Source organism: Aedes aegypti, chromosome 1 (assembly GCF_002204515.2).
Source record: "Aedes aegypti strain LVP_AGWG chromosome 1, AaegL5.0 Primary Assembly, whole genome shotgun sequence".
Classification (NCBI taxonomy): domain Eukaryota; kingdom Metazoa; phylum Arthropoda; class Insecta; order Diptera; family Culicidae; genus Aedes; species Aedes aegypti.
The window spans coordinates 164,207,558-164,224,379 of NC_035107.1; the positions used below are offsets into that span (position 1 = coordinate 164,207,558).

Consider the following 16,822-nt stretch of genomic DNA (forward strand, 5'->3'; position numbering starts at 1 on the left):
CAATGAGTTACATAGGATATCCAATGTTGAAACATTGGAACAAATGTCAAATAAAATAATCAATAATTTCAGGCAAAAATCGTTACAATCTTCTATTGCCACGATTAATGCGTTATATGATTAGGTTAAGTTAGGTTAAGTATATTAAAAACTTTTTTTTTTTCTCTTATAAGCAGGTGAAATCAACTCACCTGTAAAAAATCTGAACTGCTACGGCAAATGAAATGTAATATGTTGTTAATAAAATGTTAATAAAATCTTAGATTTGTTTTACCAAATTAGGATGATAGTGTTGTCTAATAACACAGAACACCTAGATATAAGAAATAATGAATGTAATGTTTGGAATGATACTAATAAAGAAATTAAAAAAAAAAAAAAAAAAAAAAAAAAAAAAAAAAAAAAAAAAAAAAAAAAAAAAAAAAAAATTCCACGTAGATCAGATTCATCTTAACGCCCTGTATGACATCAATTGGTCCAGCTGTACCAACGCCTTGCAGTAATTCCCCCTTATCACAAATAGATCTTTGCGATCTGGATCATCTCCGAACTGGATAATCGCACTGAAGTTTTTTGACTTATCCCATGTAGATCAAGTGCATCTTAACGCCCTGTTAAACATCAATTGAAAATTTCAAAATTTATCAACGCCCTGGAGTAAGATCTTATTTCATGTAGATCAGATGACGCTCTATTTGACACCAATCAATCGAGGTGTATCAACGCCCTGGAACAAATCCTATGTAGATCAGGTAAATCTTAACGCTCTGTTTGCCATCAGTTACAAATTCTAAGTGGTATCTACGCCCTGGAGTAATTTGACCGTATCATACGTAGATCAGCTGCATCTTAACGCCCTGTATGATATCAATCATAATTATCGAGCTGTATTCACTTCCTGGAGGAATTTGATCTTGTTTCATGTATTCATCATCTAAATTCCTTGTAAAACGCCCTTAACCTTATTCCACATAGATCAGGTGCATTTTAACGTTCTGTTGGACATCGATCGACACTTTTGAACTGTATAAACATCCTGGAGCATCTTAACGCCCTGTAGAAATCAATCGAAATTTCCGACCCGTACACCCTCTTGTCACCAATAAATTCTGATATTCTGGTATTAATTACCTTTTCCACGTGGAAAGCAAAATTATGTTGAAATTGTTACGTTAACTCTAGCATGAGCAAAATTATGTTGAAATTGTTACGTTAACTCTAGCATGAGTGAAATAATATCGACAAATTATCCCGAGCAACTCTTGAAGTTTGATGAGATATATGAAAGTTTGGAGCTGAAAACAAATTTCAAAACATAATAAACATAGTAAACAGTTTATGGATTTTAAGTTAAATATCTCAAAATTAAGTTTTTGGCGCTTGGTGCAGTTTTCACCGATCATATGTTCTAAAGACAGTTAGTCAATATCCTTATTCATTTTGGACCAATAATTTGTAAATAATCGTGACGAAAGGGATGAGTGACAGTGGGCTTCATGGCCGTGCGGTAGTGTCGTCAGGCAGTTAAAGGTATCGTGTCATGGGGTTTAGGTTCGATTCCCGCTGTAGTCATTGAAGCTTTTCGTCAGGAATGTTTTTCGGCTGTACCATTGGAGCATGGTTGTCCGTTGCGTAGTGTTAAGTTACAGGTTGTGCAGCTAAATGGCTGAAGATGGTGGCCGTGTCTTTTAAAATAAGAAAGTTTATTATCAAGCATGCATCAAAACCAGCATTTTTGTTTTTTATTTGATGAAATGAGTTTTAAAGCCACCTGTAGAAAAGTTGTCAATTCTAAAATCCACTAAAAGATTCAACGCAAAACTACAATACAAAACCATAGCGAAATACATTTATATCCAAAGCAATTGACAAATGTTTTGCACTTTGATATCACTTCAAGAGCAACAATTGATTTTAGAATAAAGCGATATATTTGGCTGCAGTTTGAAAACCTCTCCCAAAAAAGTAATACCTTTCCACATGTCTTACTTTCAGAAACTTTTTGTGAACAAACTTTTCAGAAATTTTATGTGAACAAAAGTTCCCGATTATTATTTTCTTAATCATATATTCCTCCAAGTCCGATTTATACATTACTTCACGTTCAGACACAATCAAATCTCAAAAAACTCAAAAAATATATAATAGGGTGCAGAGCTACTTGGGCACACCACCATAAAGCTAGCTAAAAAAAATAAACAATTTTTTTCGAGGATAAATCATCTCCAAATTAGTTGATATGCAAAATTTTTGCATTCAGGGTGGCCACAGAATCGGGAAAACCGGGAATGACGGGAATTGGATTCCACCGGGAAAACCGATAATTGGAGATGGTAACCGGGAACATCATTTTGAACGAACATTTTCGAGCTATAAATCTACAAATCAGAAATTGTGGAAAATCATCATATTTGAATGTATTGTAATTCAGCATTTGTGAATTTGAGCAAGTAACTGGCTTTGATTATTTCTACTTTAATACACTCTTCTTCTTCTTTCTGGCGTTACGTCCCCACTGAGACAGAGCCTGCTTCTCAGCTTAGTGTTCTTTTGAGCACTTCCACAGTTATTAACTGAGAGCTTACTATGCCAATGACCATTTTTGCATGCGTATATCGTGTGGCAGACCTGTACGATGATACTTTATGCCCTGGGAAGTCGAGAAAATTTTCAACCCGAAAAGATCCTAGACCGGTGGGATTCGAACCCACGACTCTCAGCTTGGTCTTGCTGAATAGCTGCGCGTTTACCGCTACGGCTATCTGGGTCCCTACACTGAGCATTTTAAAAATGTTTCACTTTTCTCACAACATCGTTAGCCGTATTTTGAAATAATATTTTAATCTTTCCACTACTATCATGATTTTTTTAACTTTTCCCTTACTGTTTTGACCTAATGTTTTAAGTGACCATGCTGAGGGTAGTGGGTTCGAATCCCGCTGGTCGAGGATCTTTTCGTAAAGGAAATTTTCTCGATTCCCAGGGCATAGAGTATCTTCGTACCTGCAACACGATATACATATGCAAAAATGGTCAATTGGCAAAGAGAGCTCTCAGTTAATAACTGTGGAAGTGCTCATAAGAAAACTAATCAGAGAAGCAGGTTTTGTCCCAGTTGGAACGTAACGCCAGAAAGAAGAAGAATGTATGTTGATTCCCGGGATTACAAACTAACTATCCCACAAACTCATTCGGATTATGGCACTGAAACATCCTTTAATACTGATCAATATATTTGTGCACCGATCGTGCGCACTCTAACTCAACTACTGATCCTGTTCACACAATTCAAATTTAGATCAACCGTACTATCCGATTTAATTTCCGTCCATTAGGCATGTTCACTTTGGAAATCCAACATGTATTATTGAAAACCAAACCTTGACTTATTAAAGTATAAGAGTAATTCTCTAAAAAAGTGTTGAATAAATAAGGTGCTTCTACTGTCTACACATGTGGCTTTGTTTCATTTTTACCTTGAAGTTATTTGCTTTAGAGGTCTCTTTATTTTCATGAAAAAAATTGAGAGATTTTAGATAAGATATGATTAGCGAAATAAAAACACGGGACAAAAGCGGGAATTTCAAAATTTTGTGGCTTACCTGTGCTTTTTATCTGATCAAAAAGTCATATAAATAATTAGGTTTTCGAAAAAAAATAGTTTTCTTTCATCAGTAGTTACCATCGTAATGCAGTAGTCGATCAACCAATGGAAGCAGTCTTTAAAATAGATATATAAAAATGAAGAAAAGTCCTAGATATGACTTTTATGCTTCATTTGAGAGATTTCAGTAACTGCTACGAGGGAAAATTACTGAAACACGCGTACCAATTGTAGATCAAGTGATTTCATGTACAAAATAGTAGTTTACGTAACAAGTTGCAGAATGATGATCTTTACAGAACTAATCGTATATTTGGTTAATTTCGACGAATGCTGTAATAAAGAATTCCATAACGAGTTGCATACAACATTTTTTGCAATTCGGTAGAAAACCACTTGAGGATATCAGATATCATATTGGGACGTACTTACCATTATTTTGCAAATTTTGAGAATTGTCTTCCGAACTTTCGAGGTGGTGCTTGTCCTGCTCACAACGCGTTGTAGTTTCATGTTATTTATTTTACTTCTATCTAGGAGAATAATCAGATAATGTATACTAAATTATATTCATTTTAAACTAAAATATTTATTATGAATTTAAGCACCTTCCATTTAACATTGACATGTAAATAAAGCGAGCATCTGTAGCAACTTGTACTAGCTGTGGGGAATTTATGGACCAATTTTTTTTTTAAACAGGAGAATGTTCAAGCCCATGTACTTGCTCTCGTCGTTCCAAATTTCAGTTGAAATGAAACACAAACTAAACACGTGCAAATACATGATGATTCTTGTGTGTTTGGAATACATATTTAAGTATTTGTGACAATTTTTCTTATAAAACACCCTTATTAACGCTTGAGAGTTGAAGCGCCCTCTGGGCTATAGCAGCGCGCCCCTCAAATGGAGACGACTAAGAAGCTCAAATTTTACGACGACAGGGCTGGCTGCCAGCCCTAGTCACAAGTTGGCATATGAACGGATAAAATAAATATGTTTGCATTTTTATTTTTTGATGAATTTATTCAGGACTCCACCGTGTTCGTGCGAGGGAAAATTTCATAAATTTCACTGGCAACGTTAGGAAACTAAGAATACACAAAAGATTATAATTTGTAGTGGCTTATCCTGATCAATTTTTGATTCTATACTATCAGCCTGATCAGAACTGGATCAAACCTTATGGAGGAACCACGAAAAGAACAAAATACTCTGGGAAGGCAAGGAGAGCACCGAAAGCTCTACGGTACTCTGAACCAGCATAATATGCTTACTACTCTGCCATTGAGAACATTGGATTATCATTTCGAGTTTTGCATTATTTCGGTTCAGTTCTGAATATGTTTAATGGAAATATCTAAAAAAGCAAAGCAGGGTTTTCCTACAAAACTCGAGGTTCATATATTTTCTGCTTATATGGGTCAGTTCTAGAAGTAGTTCAGCAATTTCCTTTATTTAAATCATCAATAAATGGAAAAGTCGCATGAGCTTAATAAATAAATAATTCAATTAAAGAAATGGAAAAGAGAAGGGATCGGTGCAGAATTGTTTCCGATTAAATAATCGTTAACCTAAGGGGTAACCAATCTATCCACAATAAACTTAAAACCATCTTAGTCTCAAAGAAATTTGAAGAACATCAAGGAACAATAAACTGAACATCCCTCTTCATGATTTGAAGATTGGTTTTGTACCAATTTGAAAGAAATTTAATAGTGGTCGTATAACCGTCTTTACAAGGACTTATTCATTGGGAATATATTAAAATTGTGTTTTAATTGAATTTTGGTAAAATGGGAGCAGTATGGGAATATACAAGTGATTATAGTGATGCATACAGAAGCCAATTAATTCGATCAATCGATTAATACTGACCGATTAATCGTTGTCGATTATCGTCGTTCTTGGACTGTAATCGATTACGAACTAATCGATTAATTGAGATTTTGCGCAACCCTATTTGAACCCACGACCCTCAGCTTGTTCTTGCCCCAAAATTAAGGTAAGTTGACTGAAAAGCGTTTTTCTCTTATAAGCATTCCTTATAAGCAGCTCTTTTGGATGCTGAATTGCCACGGCAAATGACAAGCTGTTAACTAAATGTAAATAATAGCATTATTAAGTTTTACTACATTAGGACGATAGTGTTGCCTAACACAGAACTCCTTAATTCAAGAAATGAATGTAATGTTTGAAATGATACTCATAAAGGAAATAAAAATAATACAATGCTTATATTTCAAAGATGGCAAAGTATTTTTTTATTTATCTTGTATAATGTCAGGGAATTACAATACGATACATATTAAGACGGGATAACTATAATTAATAATCAATTTTTGTTCAATCTTGATCAAAATTTCTTATTAAAATACCTAGCAACAAATCATTCAATTTCACACAAGCTGGAAACAGCAAAGTATTTGAAGCATCCACCTAATATAACCGCAAGCTTCCAACGATTAAGTTTCCTTAAAGCCGTAGCATATACCACTGAAGCAGTTCAAATTCAGCCCGAAAAGAATGCACTAACAATCTTCCCCCAAACCGTTACCAGAAGCATAGCTCGGAAAGGGCTTATCGTTTGTTCCATTAAGCGATCAAGTATAGAATCGTTTTTGCCGGAAGTTTTTAAATCATAAATTCCTTTGGCCGTCAGAAACAGTGCTGTGGAATCTCCGAGTACGGACATCCAAATGGATAAGTGAACGGGCGAACGAATGAACGAGTGGTCAACAGCAGCAGTTCAGATGCGAGTGTTGTACCTGCTATTTAGCGGAAGTTGTATTTTTTGTTCAGCCTCGACCCAAACCACTATTCTCATCTTACCCGCACTCTATAGATGCTGCCTGCCATTCCAACAGAAATACTCAACATCATCGTTATCATGTTGATTCCGTTTGCCGCCCAAAGCGTGCATGAGACTGTAGTTTTCGTTCATTTTTTTTTGTGAAACAGTTGCTAGCCAGGTGCCATTTTTCTGACTCGATTTTTTTGCTCTGTCGAATCTTGTTGACTCATTTCAGGTCGACCGGAACCTACCGTAACATGGCTGAATGGAGATGAAGTGATGCAAACAGGTGGTGGAGTATCGATGGGACGTCATGTGACAGTGAATCGCTTGGAGATACATAAAATAACGCGTGCGGCACTGAACAACACGTACAAATGTCAAGCGTCCAACACGAACCTGGTGCCGCCGGCTGAACGGAGTGTCCGGGTAGAGATGCTGCGTAAGTAACATGCGGGCAGGTCTGTTTTTAAGTAATGCCGCTTGTCAAAGTGTTTCAGTAAATCATTCAATGATACCGGACTCATACAAAAAGTGTGACGAAGGGGGGGTTAGCGAAAAGGTTGGAATTTAGCGTGACATAATTTGTGTACCATCCCTTTGATAAAAAATAATAAAAGAAGCTTAATCGACAAAAAATTTCACGAATATTACATACTATAAATTCAATTGCATTATTTGTTTAACATTTAGATTATTACTTTTGGAAGCTTAGGATTTCTTGTAGAACAATCCATTAAATTTTCGCAAGTCAGTTTGGAGCAATTAGCCTGCTGACCAGTGCATTAAGCAAATGGTCAGATAAGAAAGTATAGGTATTAACAAAAGATATTATAGTACTATAATATCTTTTGTATTAACCTGTTGTTGTTTCAAGAGAAACATCCTAAGTTTCAAAAAGTTTGGTTTCACAGGACAAAAACAGTTTATGTTTTATGCCCCTATGAACTATGATTAGAAATCCACTACATGCTCCTTCCAGTTTACACTTAACATAAAAGATTGGATTTGTTTTGAGTTTGAATCCAGGTTTCCAATAAGTTTCCGTAATAAATTCAATCTCCCATATCTTCCTTATCATAAAAATAGTTTTCTGTGAAATTTTCAGCTTTTTCGGGGACACATGTAAAAGATTGAGCAGGGCCGGATTTACAAATGCGGGGGCCCGGTGCCATTATATTGAGTTCTCTTATAGGTACTTTAATTCAAATTATTTTTATTCTCTCAATGTTGTTGGACAAACAAATTTATTTAACAGTTTGGAGTTGAAGAAATTGCTGTGTGGCCTGTAGCAGGTTTCCTATTAGGTCTCTATTTTATTTACGTTCAATGAAAGTTTCAATGGAAGTCTCTTCATGGTTTTGTTTTAATGGAAGATCTCTAAGGTCTCTATTTTAATCAAAATGCTCTCTAGAGTCTCTTTTTCTCTTATTAGGATTGCAGTGAATCCTGTAGCAAATCTCTACGGGCTCCAGAGAAAAAAAATCAAAGCAAATGCAGGTTCTTCAAGAATTTCCTCTCAAATGTCTTGTGGAAAAACTTCTAGTGATTTTCCCACAGATTTTATCTGAAATACTTTCAAGATTTTTTCCAGAGATTCCTCTTCCAATACTTCCAGAAATTGTTCCAGTGATTTTGTAAAGAATGCTTAGAGGACTTTCTCCAAGAAAACCTTGAGCACTCCAACGATTCACCATCAGTTATTTCCTCAGGGATTTCGTTTTGGTCCATTTTTTCAATGTTAAGTTCTATAAAGTTCCTATATTCAAGGCACTTAAACGCTACCAGGTCTGCAATGTGATCGATAGAGTAATTTTCAAAATAAATAATTAAGTCCTATTGCTTGATCTGCAGATATTAAAATTGCATTCGAACCTAGTCTTGAACTTAGTTGAGAAAACTTTCGTTATAGTTGGAAAAGTCATGTTAGAAAATCGTTCAGAATTTAAGCAAAAGGATGGTAGTCCACTTGTTAATCTAAATATTTTTTGAACCTTTCTTGATCCTCTTGTTTCTCGCCCATTATTCCGGTTTAAAAAAAATAGAATCTTTCAAATCATATTATGTAGTTTCGAAAAGTAGGGGAAGTCGGGGTAAAACCGACACCCTAAGCTTTTTGATAAATGTTGTATACCTCCACTTGTTGAATTAATCTAAAATTGTTGTAGAATCATATATTGGTTATTAATCTATCAATCCTTGAGATCGCTGGATGTCATATTAAGGTTATATAAAGATTTAAATCAAATTGATATTTCATCATTTTTAGGTGCGGGTAAGATCGACACATGCACTTTGAGTAGAATTTACACGTTGTAAACATCACCATCACATGGCATATTAAAAATAATTCATTTAACATTAATTTGGCCTTTAGAGGATTAAACACATATTACGTAAATTATTGAGAAGGCTTTGTCCTCTAAATATATGTCCACTAAATATATGTCCACTAAATATATGTGAAAGCTCTTAATGTTCTATATTAGGATTATTAAGTTTGAGTGAATACACATGGATATGATTTATTTGTGCTCATAGAATGTTAACGAAGACAAAATTATGGCAAATGGTTAGTTGTAAAATAAATACATTTTAATTTTAACAAAACAGAAAAAGGAAATTATTTTTAGATAATAAAAGCTGTCAAACCTCACGTTTCGTTTGAAAATAATAAGATTAACTTGTGTGAAAACATTTCAGAATCTATTAGCACTTCAATTTTTAATACGAAAAGGTTATTCTAGGTTGATTAAAATAAGTTTAAACTTATTAAAATAGAAATAAAATATTATATGTTTATTGTCAGCTTGTGGCAAGCCATGTAGTGCCATATTTTACATGTTAACAAGTTCACCATCCGTGAACTTCACTGGAATTCGAAAAACAAGACTTATGAGGATATCAAATAAAGTCTTCCGGCAAGAAAGATTATGAAGCAAATAAAGGTGTCGATTTTACCCCAAATGAAAGTGTCGATCATACCCAGATTTATTTTTTTTTCAATTGCGTTTTCAGCTGTTGAAAAACCACCCTGAGCTTGAGCTTAAGCTTAATTGGCCGCCCGTGGTTGCCTCTCCAATATCGCCAAATCAGCTGTACTTACACAAGGAACCAACCAGATGACTGCTTGGAACTTACGGACACCCTTGGTGTATAAGTGCTGATTATCTTCTATTTTTAGGCGATAATGGCGCCTGCCACGTTAGAATGCAGACCAATGAGGGGAAGGGGAAGGAATTGATGATGCATTAAACTGGCTCTTACAGTATACCGGATATACTCCTGCATCTACACCAGTTTATGCGAGAAGGTGTGAGGATGGTAATTTTTTTGACAGAGAGGCTTGCTGTTTGGTTAGCAGACTACCTACGTATCAGTCGTAAGGAAAGGTGTGCTATAATGATGGCAGAATGGAAGCATAGGGAATGCTGGGACGGTCCTGGTGTAGTGGTTAGAACACACGCCTCTCACGCCGAGGACCTGGGATCGAATCCCATCCCCGAGATAGTCACTAAAAAAAAATTTCAGTGACGACTTCCTTCGGAAGGGAAGTAAAGCCGTTGGTCCCGAGATGAACTAGCCTAGGGCTAAAAATCTCGTTAATAAAGACAGAAAAAAAAGCATAGGGAATAGTTGGAGAATTACGATTTTACAGCCCGACTTGTACGTTTATCCAACGAGTTGGATAGTTACGACGAGTACTGTAAAAATCGAGTTCTGCAACGTGGTGCGTACAACATTTTTTGCAATATCGTAGAACACCACTTGAGGGTATTAGAAATCAAATCTGGATGCATGCACCATCATTCTAATATATCTGAAAATAGTTGGGTAATGATTCATAACGCAACTCAAACAACTCAACGCAACTGAAAGCGTGGCGTAATAGTCATAACGCAACTGATTTCTGTTAGGTAATATCTATTCTATTCAGTGCAGGAAAGTAGGCCGTTTCATGACAGATCGTAATCGTAATGAAAACCAGCCTATTACGATGAGAAGTTGCAAAAATGATTTTTTTTGCAATTTCTCATCGTAATAGGCTGTTTTTCATCACGCCAACCTGTCATGAAACGGCCTACTTTTCTGCACTGAAGTATGCAGTGCGGAAATAGTCATTACGCAACTGAAACCAGTGCTGTAATGATTCATTACGCAACGTTTTATCATTACGCAACTGTGTTAAATTAAGAAATTTTAAAATGATGATGAATGCATTCCGATATAATTTCTAATACCCTCAAGTGGTCTTATACGAAATTGCAAAAAACCACCAGTTTCTAAGAATGATCCGTCAACATAAGGGGAAAGTAATATATTAGAATATTTTTTGTTACCCCCTGATGATAACTCACGACCTCTCAGGGGCTTGTGACCCATAATTTGGGAAACTATGGAATAGAAAAAAAAGGTTGTCATTTCATGTGAAATCTTTTTAAGTGATTGTCAACTTAAATACTTCTATGAAAGTTTATGGCAAATATGGATTGTTCAATACAAAATTATATGAAATTTTCATGTACGTTCTTAAAGATTTATCATTATGTATTAAGGTGAGATTCTCCAGCGCCAGACAGCACCAAATACCGCACATCGTGCAAAAAAAAGAAATCGTAGTCATCATAGAAAAATGTTCGCCTAGAATAACACATACTTGAAAAATTCAAACTTTTTAAGGGAAAACAGAAATGTTTGTAAATCGATAAACAAAATAACTAATCGTCCTAAATATGAATGTATTCTACACCACTTTTATCCATTTGTGGTCAAAATACTTTCTTCATCTTTCATCTACTTTCTCCTAGTTTCGTCTAGCTTGATTTATTCTACGATAACGATTTATGCTTCCACACTAGTTTCTCAAACTACGCCGTAGAGACATGCACAAATTTGAAAAAAAAACGGCCGTACAGTACAGCATTAAAGAAGTTGTTATATCATTCAGTATTGGAAATTCAAAATGTAAAAATTGCCGATTTTAAAACGAGATGTTGGGATGCATGTAGTTCAGTGTGTAATAATCCGAATGACTTGACATTATGGCGAATAACTAAAAAAACTGTTATTTTGTAATATCTTGCAGGTTTTATCTTTTTTATACACATACCTTAAAGTTTTGACGGATTTAAAATGGAAATGAAAAAGAAAACAACATCAATACGTATATAATAGTTTAGAATAGAAATATTTCACAAAATTATCCCAAATTTTGTGTTAGGACTGTGGTGGATCCTAATTTGTTATAGTACAATAATTGAAAGACTAGGATGTCTGTTACTTTTTCAACTACAAATTTAGACCCGTCTTAAAGTTCAAGGCATGTACTTGAAACTGTTCAATTCGATTGTACCCCGTTTGTCATAAAGCCGTTCGGCATAAGGTCGTTTGGCATGAAGTCGTTTGGCATAAAGCCGTTTGGCATAAAGTCGTTTGGCATAATGGTCATTTAGCATAATAGCCGTTTGGCATAATGGCCGTTTGGCATAATTATTGACTTAGAATGAATATCGACACTTTCGAAGCTTTAACCGAGTTCAAAACTTTTGGTAGGTTCTTAACAAGCGTGGTGTTCGTTCAAAAATTTTCCAAGCTATTAATGTCAAAATTGTTGTGACATTGGAGATCATAACTAAATAAAACTCATGAAGGGTTTGGTGGAAGGATTGTACCCCGTTTGGCATAAAGTCGTTTGGCATAAGGTCGTTTGGCATAAAGCCCTTTGGCGTAAAGTCGTTTGGCATAATGGTCGTTTGGCATAACAGCCGTTTGGCATAATGGTCAGTTGGCATAATGGCCGTTTGGCATAATTATTGACTCAAATAAATATCGGCATTTTTAAGCTTTTACCGAGATCAACCCAACCGAGCCAATAGCAACAAATTTTGGTAGGTTCTAAACAAGCGTGGTGTTCGTTCAGAGATTTTCCAAGCTAAGAATTTCAATAATTGTTGTGACATTAGAGAGCATTACTAAATAAAACTCGTGACCGGTCTCTACATCTCAGAACATAGAGTACCTTTGAGCTTGTTGGGTTATACACATTTGAAAACAGTAAATTGGCAAAGAAAGTTCGCAGTTATTCATCAAGGGAACGCTCATAGAATGCTTCGCTGCAGATCAAGCTCTGTCCCAGTTTGGACGTAACACTCGATAAAAATTACTTGATAAAAGAATGGATTATTTTTGCAAAATATCAAATGCTGTAATCCAAAGATCTATCAATGCGACTTAATGTAAAAATAGCCTATAAACGTGAGCAGATTATTTTTCGTTTAAAATGTTTGAGGCTCTAACGCAAAAAAATCTTTTCACAGCATAGTTCAAATTAAAAACACATCTTTAAAAGAAAATATTTGTGGCAAAACTTTTCAACGGTTCAATATAAATTCTAATTTTAGAAGTGTACATCGAAAATATCATCTATTATCGAGAGAACGAAAAATTTGTGATTGAAATACAGTCAACTCTCCCTTACTCGATATTGAAGGGACCATCGAGTTAGGGAGGTATCGAGTTACAGAACACAAAACCAGTGCAACTGCGATCCAAGGGACCATCGAGGTAGCCATGAAAACCAACTTTTACTATGGTTCTCTAACTCGATATCGAGATACGGAATATCGAGTAAGGGAGAGTTAACTGTATTATTTTTTCCAGCATATCTCGGAAGGAGATCACACGTTTGTCCCAAAAAAGTATATGTTGAATATTGGCAGGTTCTAAAGTAATTATCATTCTAACAACACATCTGGCAAGAATTGATAAAAACGCAAAATATAAAAATGGGTCACATTTAGCTTAATTGAATAATAAAATTTAAAACAGTACAAATATAAAGAACAGCCTATTTTTAAAAGAAGGCAAAATTAACTACTAAACCAATAGAAGAATGGACGCCAAAAATTAGTGCGTTCAGAATCATCGAAGTGATACTGCTACTTTTCCCGGAATGCCATTTCTCCAAATGACTGGTTTCCCCGAAAAGTAGTGACGAGAAAGAACGATGAACAGTCAAAAGAAAGAAGTATTCTGTCATTCTCGGCTATACACATGTTGGCAAAAATGCTGATGACAGTAAAACTCGAAAGAACCGCCAATTAAATAAAGAAGGGTGCATATTCGATGGCCAATTCGTTCACCACCCTGAAATGTATAAAGCTACGACAATTATGAGTGCTAAAAACTTTTCGGGGAAGTGGGCTAGTCGGGGAAACGGGATATTCAGGGAACTGGCATTCGGGGAAATGACATTCGGGGAAAAGTAGCTCAACCCATCGAAGTAACTGCAGTAATTGATTTCTCTTTTCGCTGGGAATTTGAGCAGATAAATGTTTTCGATCGCCACCTTTTGCCAGTTGGAAACAAAAAAATACTTAAAAAATATAGCTCCAAAGAACAGCCTATGCATAAAAGAAGGAGAAATTTCTAGAAATTTAAATCAACAGTTTTCATACCTTTAATTATGAATACATCATATTAAGAAAAAAAAAACAATTAAAAGAAGGGTAAATTTGTGCTAAATATATAAAATTCTTCAGTGCAAAAAATTTGTTCCAATAGCGAAACTAAAAAAAAGAATTAATATTTGAAAGAAGGAAAATTTCTGGATAAAAAATAAAATACTATTGGCAATAACTTTCCTAATATGCTTAAATTTATTCAATCAATTGACTCCAAAACAAGCCAAATGTCATCAGAAAAATTCAATAGAAACGTGAAAACGGAAAATTGAGCAATTTTTAATTTCAGACTCATTATGCCGAACGACTATTATGCCAAACGACCATTATGCCAAACGACCGTTATGCCAAACGACTTTATGCCAAATGACCATTATGCCAAACGACTTTATGCCAAACGGCTTTATGCCAAACGACTTTATGCCAAATGACCTACCACCGGTGGAAGATCTTTTCGGAATAATATTTTTCTTCATCCCAGAACATAGAGTGTATTCGAGGGTGGTAGGTCATTTGGCATAAAGTCGTTTGGCATAAAGCCGTTTGGCATAAAGTCGTTTGGCATAAAGTCGTTTGGCATAATGGTCATTTGGCATAAATTCGTTTGGCATAATGGTCGTTTGGCATAATGGTCGTTTGGCATAATAGTCGTTTGGCATAATGAGTCTGAAAACAAGAATTTCTTAAGATGGCATTCGTTTTACGTTTCTATTGAATCTTTCTGATGGCATCAGGCTTGTCAGGCTTTGGAGTCAATTGAAACAAAATGACACTTTATTCAACAATCATATGCTCTTGAGTAAACTAAAGTATATAAGGAAAGTTATTGCTAACAGTATTTTATTATTTATCCAGAAATTACCCTTCTTTCAAATATTAATGCTTCATTTGAGTTTCGCTTTTGGAATATTTTTCGCACTGAAGATTTTAATATATTTAGCACAAATTTACCCTTCTTTCAAACATTCTATGTTTTTTTTTTTTCTAAACATGATGTAACCATAATTATAGGTATAAAGAGTGTTGATTTAAAATTTAAATAAATTTCACCTTCTTTTATACATAGGCTGTTCTTTGGAGCATCTACATTATATTTTTGTTTCCAACTGACAGAAGGGCGGCAATCGATAACATTGACCTGCTCAAGTCATTGATGAAAAGAGAAATCGATTACTGCAGTTACTTCGATGGGTTGTGTTACTTTTTCCCGAATGTGGTTTCCCTGAACGCCAGTTCCCCGATTGCCCTAAATATCCCGTTTCCCCGATTATCCCACGTCCCAGAAAAGTGTTTGGCACTCAAAATTGTCGTAAATTCATACATTTCAGGGTGATGAACGAACTAACCATCTAATATGCACCCTTCTTTTTTTAATTGGCGGTTCTTTCGAGTTTTACCGTCCTCAGCATTTTTGCCAACATGCGCATAGCCAAGAATTATAGAATACCTCCTTCTTTTGATTGCTTATCGTTCTTTCTCGTTCACTATCCAGCCACTGAAGACTTAGCTAAAGCTTCTATTTAAATTGCACCGCTTTTCGGGGAAACCGGTCATTCGGGGAACTGGCATTCGGGGAACCGATGATTCGGAACGCATTTTTCGACGTCTTTTCGTTTTATTATGCCGCGATTATTTTTGGCGTCTTCTTCAATATTTAATCATAGATGTTGCCTTCTTTTGAAAATAGGCTGTTCTTTATATTTATACTGTTTTAATTTTTTATTATTTAGTAAAGCTAAATGTTAACCTATTTTTATATTTTGCTGTATTATCAATTCTTGCAAGACGTGCTGTAAGAATGATATTTTTTTTAGAACCTGTCAATATTCTACATACCTTTTTTCTTGCGAATACATGATCTCTTTTCCCTTCTTTCGATAATTGACGGTGTTTTTGACTTACACGTCCAAAATTAAAATTTATATTAAATCGTTCAAAAGTTTTGCCACACATATTGTTTTAAATGTGTTGTTCATTTGAGTGATGCTGTGGGAACATTTTTTGCGCTAGAGCCTCAAACATTTTGAACGAAAAATTATCTGCTCTCGTATAAAGGCTATTTTTGCATTATACTGCAATAAAAGGTCTTTGTATTAGAGCTTTAAATGTTTTGCAAATGAATTTTCCCTTCTTTTATCAAGTAATTTTTATCAAGTTTTCACGTCCAAACTGGGAAAGAGCTTGATCTGCATCGAAATATTCTATGAGCGAAATATTCTACTTCGAACTTCCTTTGCCAATTTAATATTTTCAAATATGTAGATCGCAACAAGCTCAAAGATATTTTATGTTCTGAGATGTAGAAAAAAAATATTATTCCGAAAAGATCTTCCACCAGCCCCTTAACGAGTTTTATTTAGTTATGCTCTCTAATATCACAACATTTTTTTACATTCATAGCTTGGAAAATATTAAAACAAATACCATGCTTATTGCAAACCTTCCAAAATTTTTTGCTATGGGCTCGGTGGTGTTGAGATTCAAAAATGCCGATATTTATTCGAAGTCAATCATTATGCCAAACGACTTTATGCCAAACGGCTTTATGCCAAACGACCTTATGCCATACGACTTTATTCCAAACGGGGTACAATCGTATTCGAGCTTGTTGCGATATACACTCTCGTGCAAAAGTTTGGGTTCACCCTCTCGAAAACATACAAAAGTTTTCAGTCCATATCTCTGTGATTACACGTCCAATTGGAACTCTCTAAGCCGCATTCGAAAGACAAAAAGTTAACTCTTATGATTTATGATTATCAGCGAAATTTCCCAAATTTCACGTCCAAAGTCACATTTCACGACCTCCGCAAAATCGCGAATTTCTATTGTCCCAATTTATCTTGCAGGCTAAGTCAAATTACAATCACTCATGTAGATATTGCAAATATTTTGAATTAGCTACGAATATAATACTCCTGAAGTAAGAACATTGTATCATGTACAAATTTAATAGCTTTA

At 35.0% G+C, this 16,822-nt stretch overlaps 1 protein-coding gene across 2 annotated transcripts in view; it reads left to right on the forward strand.

Moving 5' to 3' along the window:
* LOC5569913 (serine-rich adhesin for platelets) overlaps positions 1-16,822 on the forward strand; it is a 1,178,520-nt gene that overhangs the window by 923,381 nt on the left and 238,317 nt on the right. For both annotated transcript variants that reach the window (XM_021852955.1, XM_021852960.1), the window contains exon 7: positions 6,634-6,840. In XM_021852955.1, the coding sequence (XP_021708647.1) occupies positions 6,634-6,840 (207 nt within the window). The remainder of the gene's footprint in view (positions 1-6,633; positions 6,841-16,822) is intronic.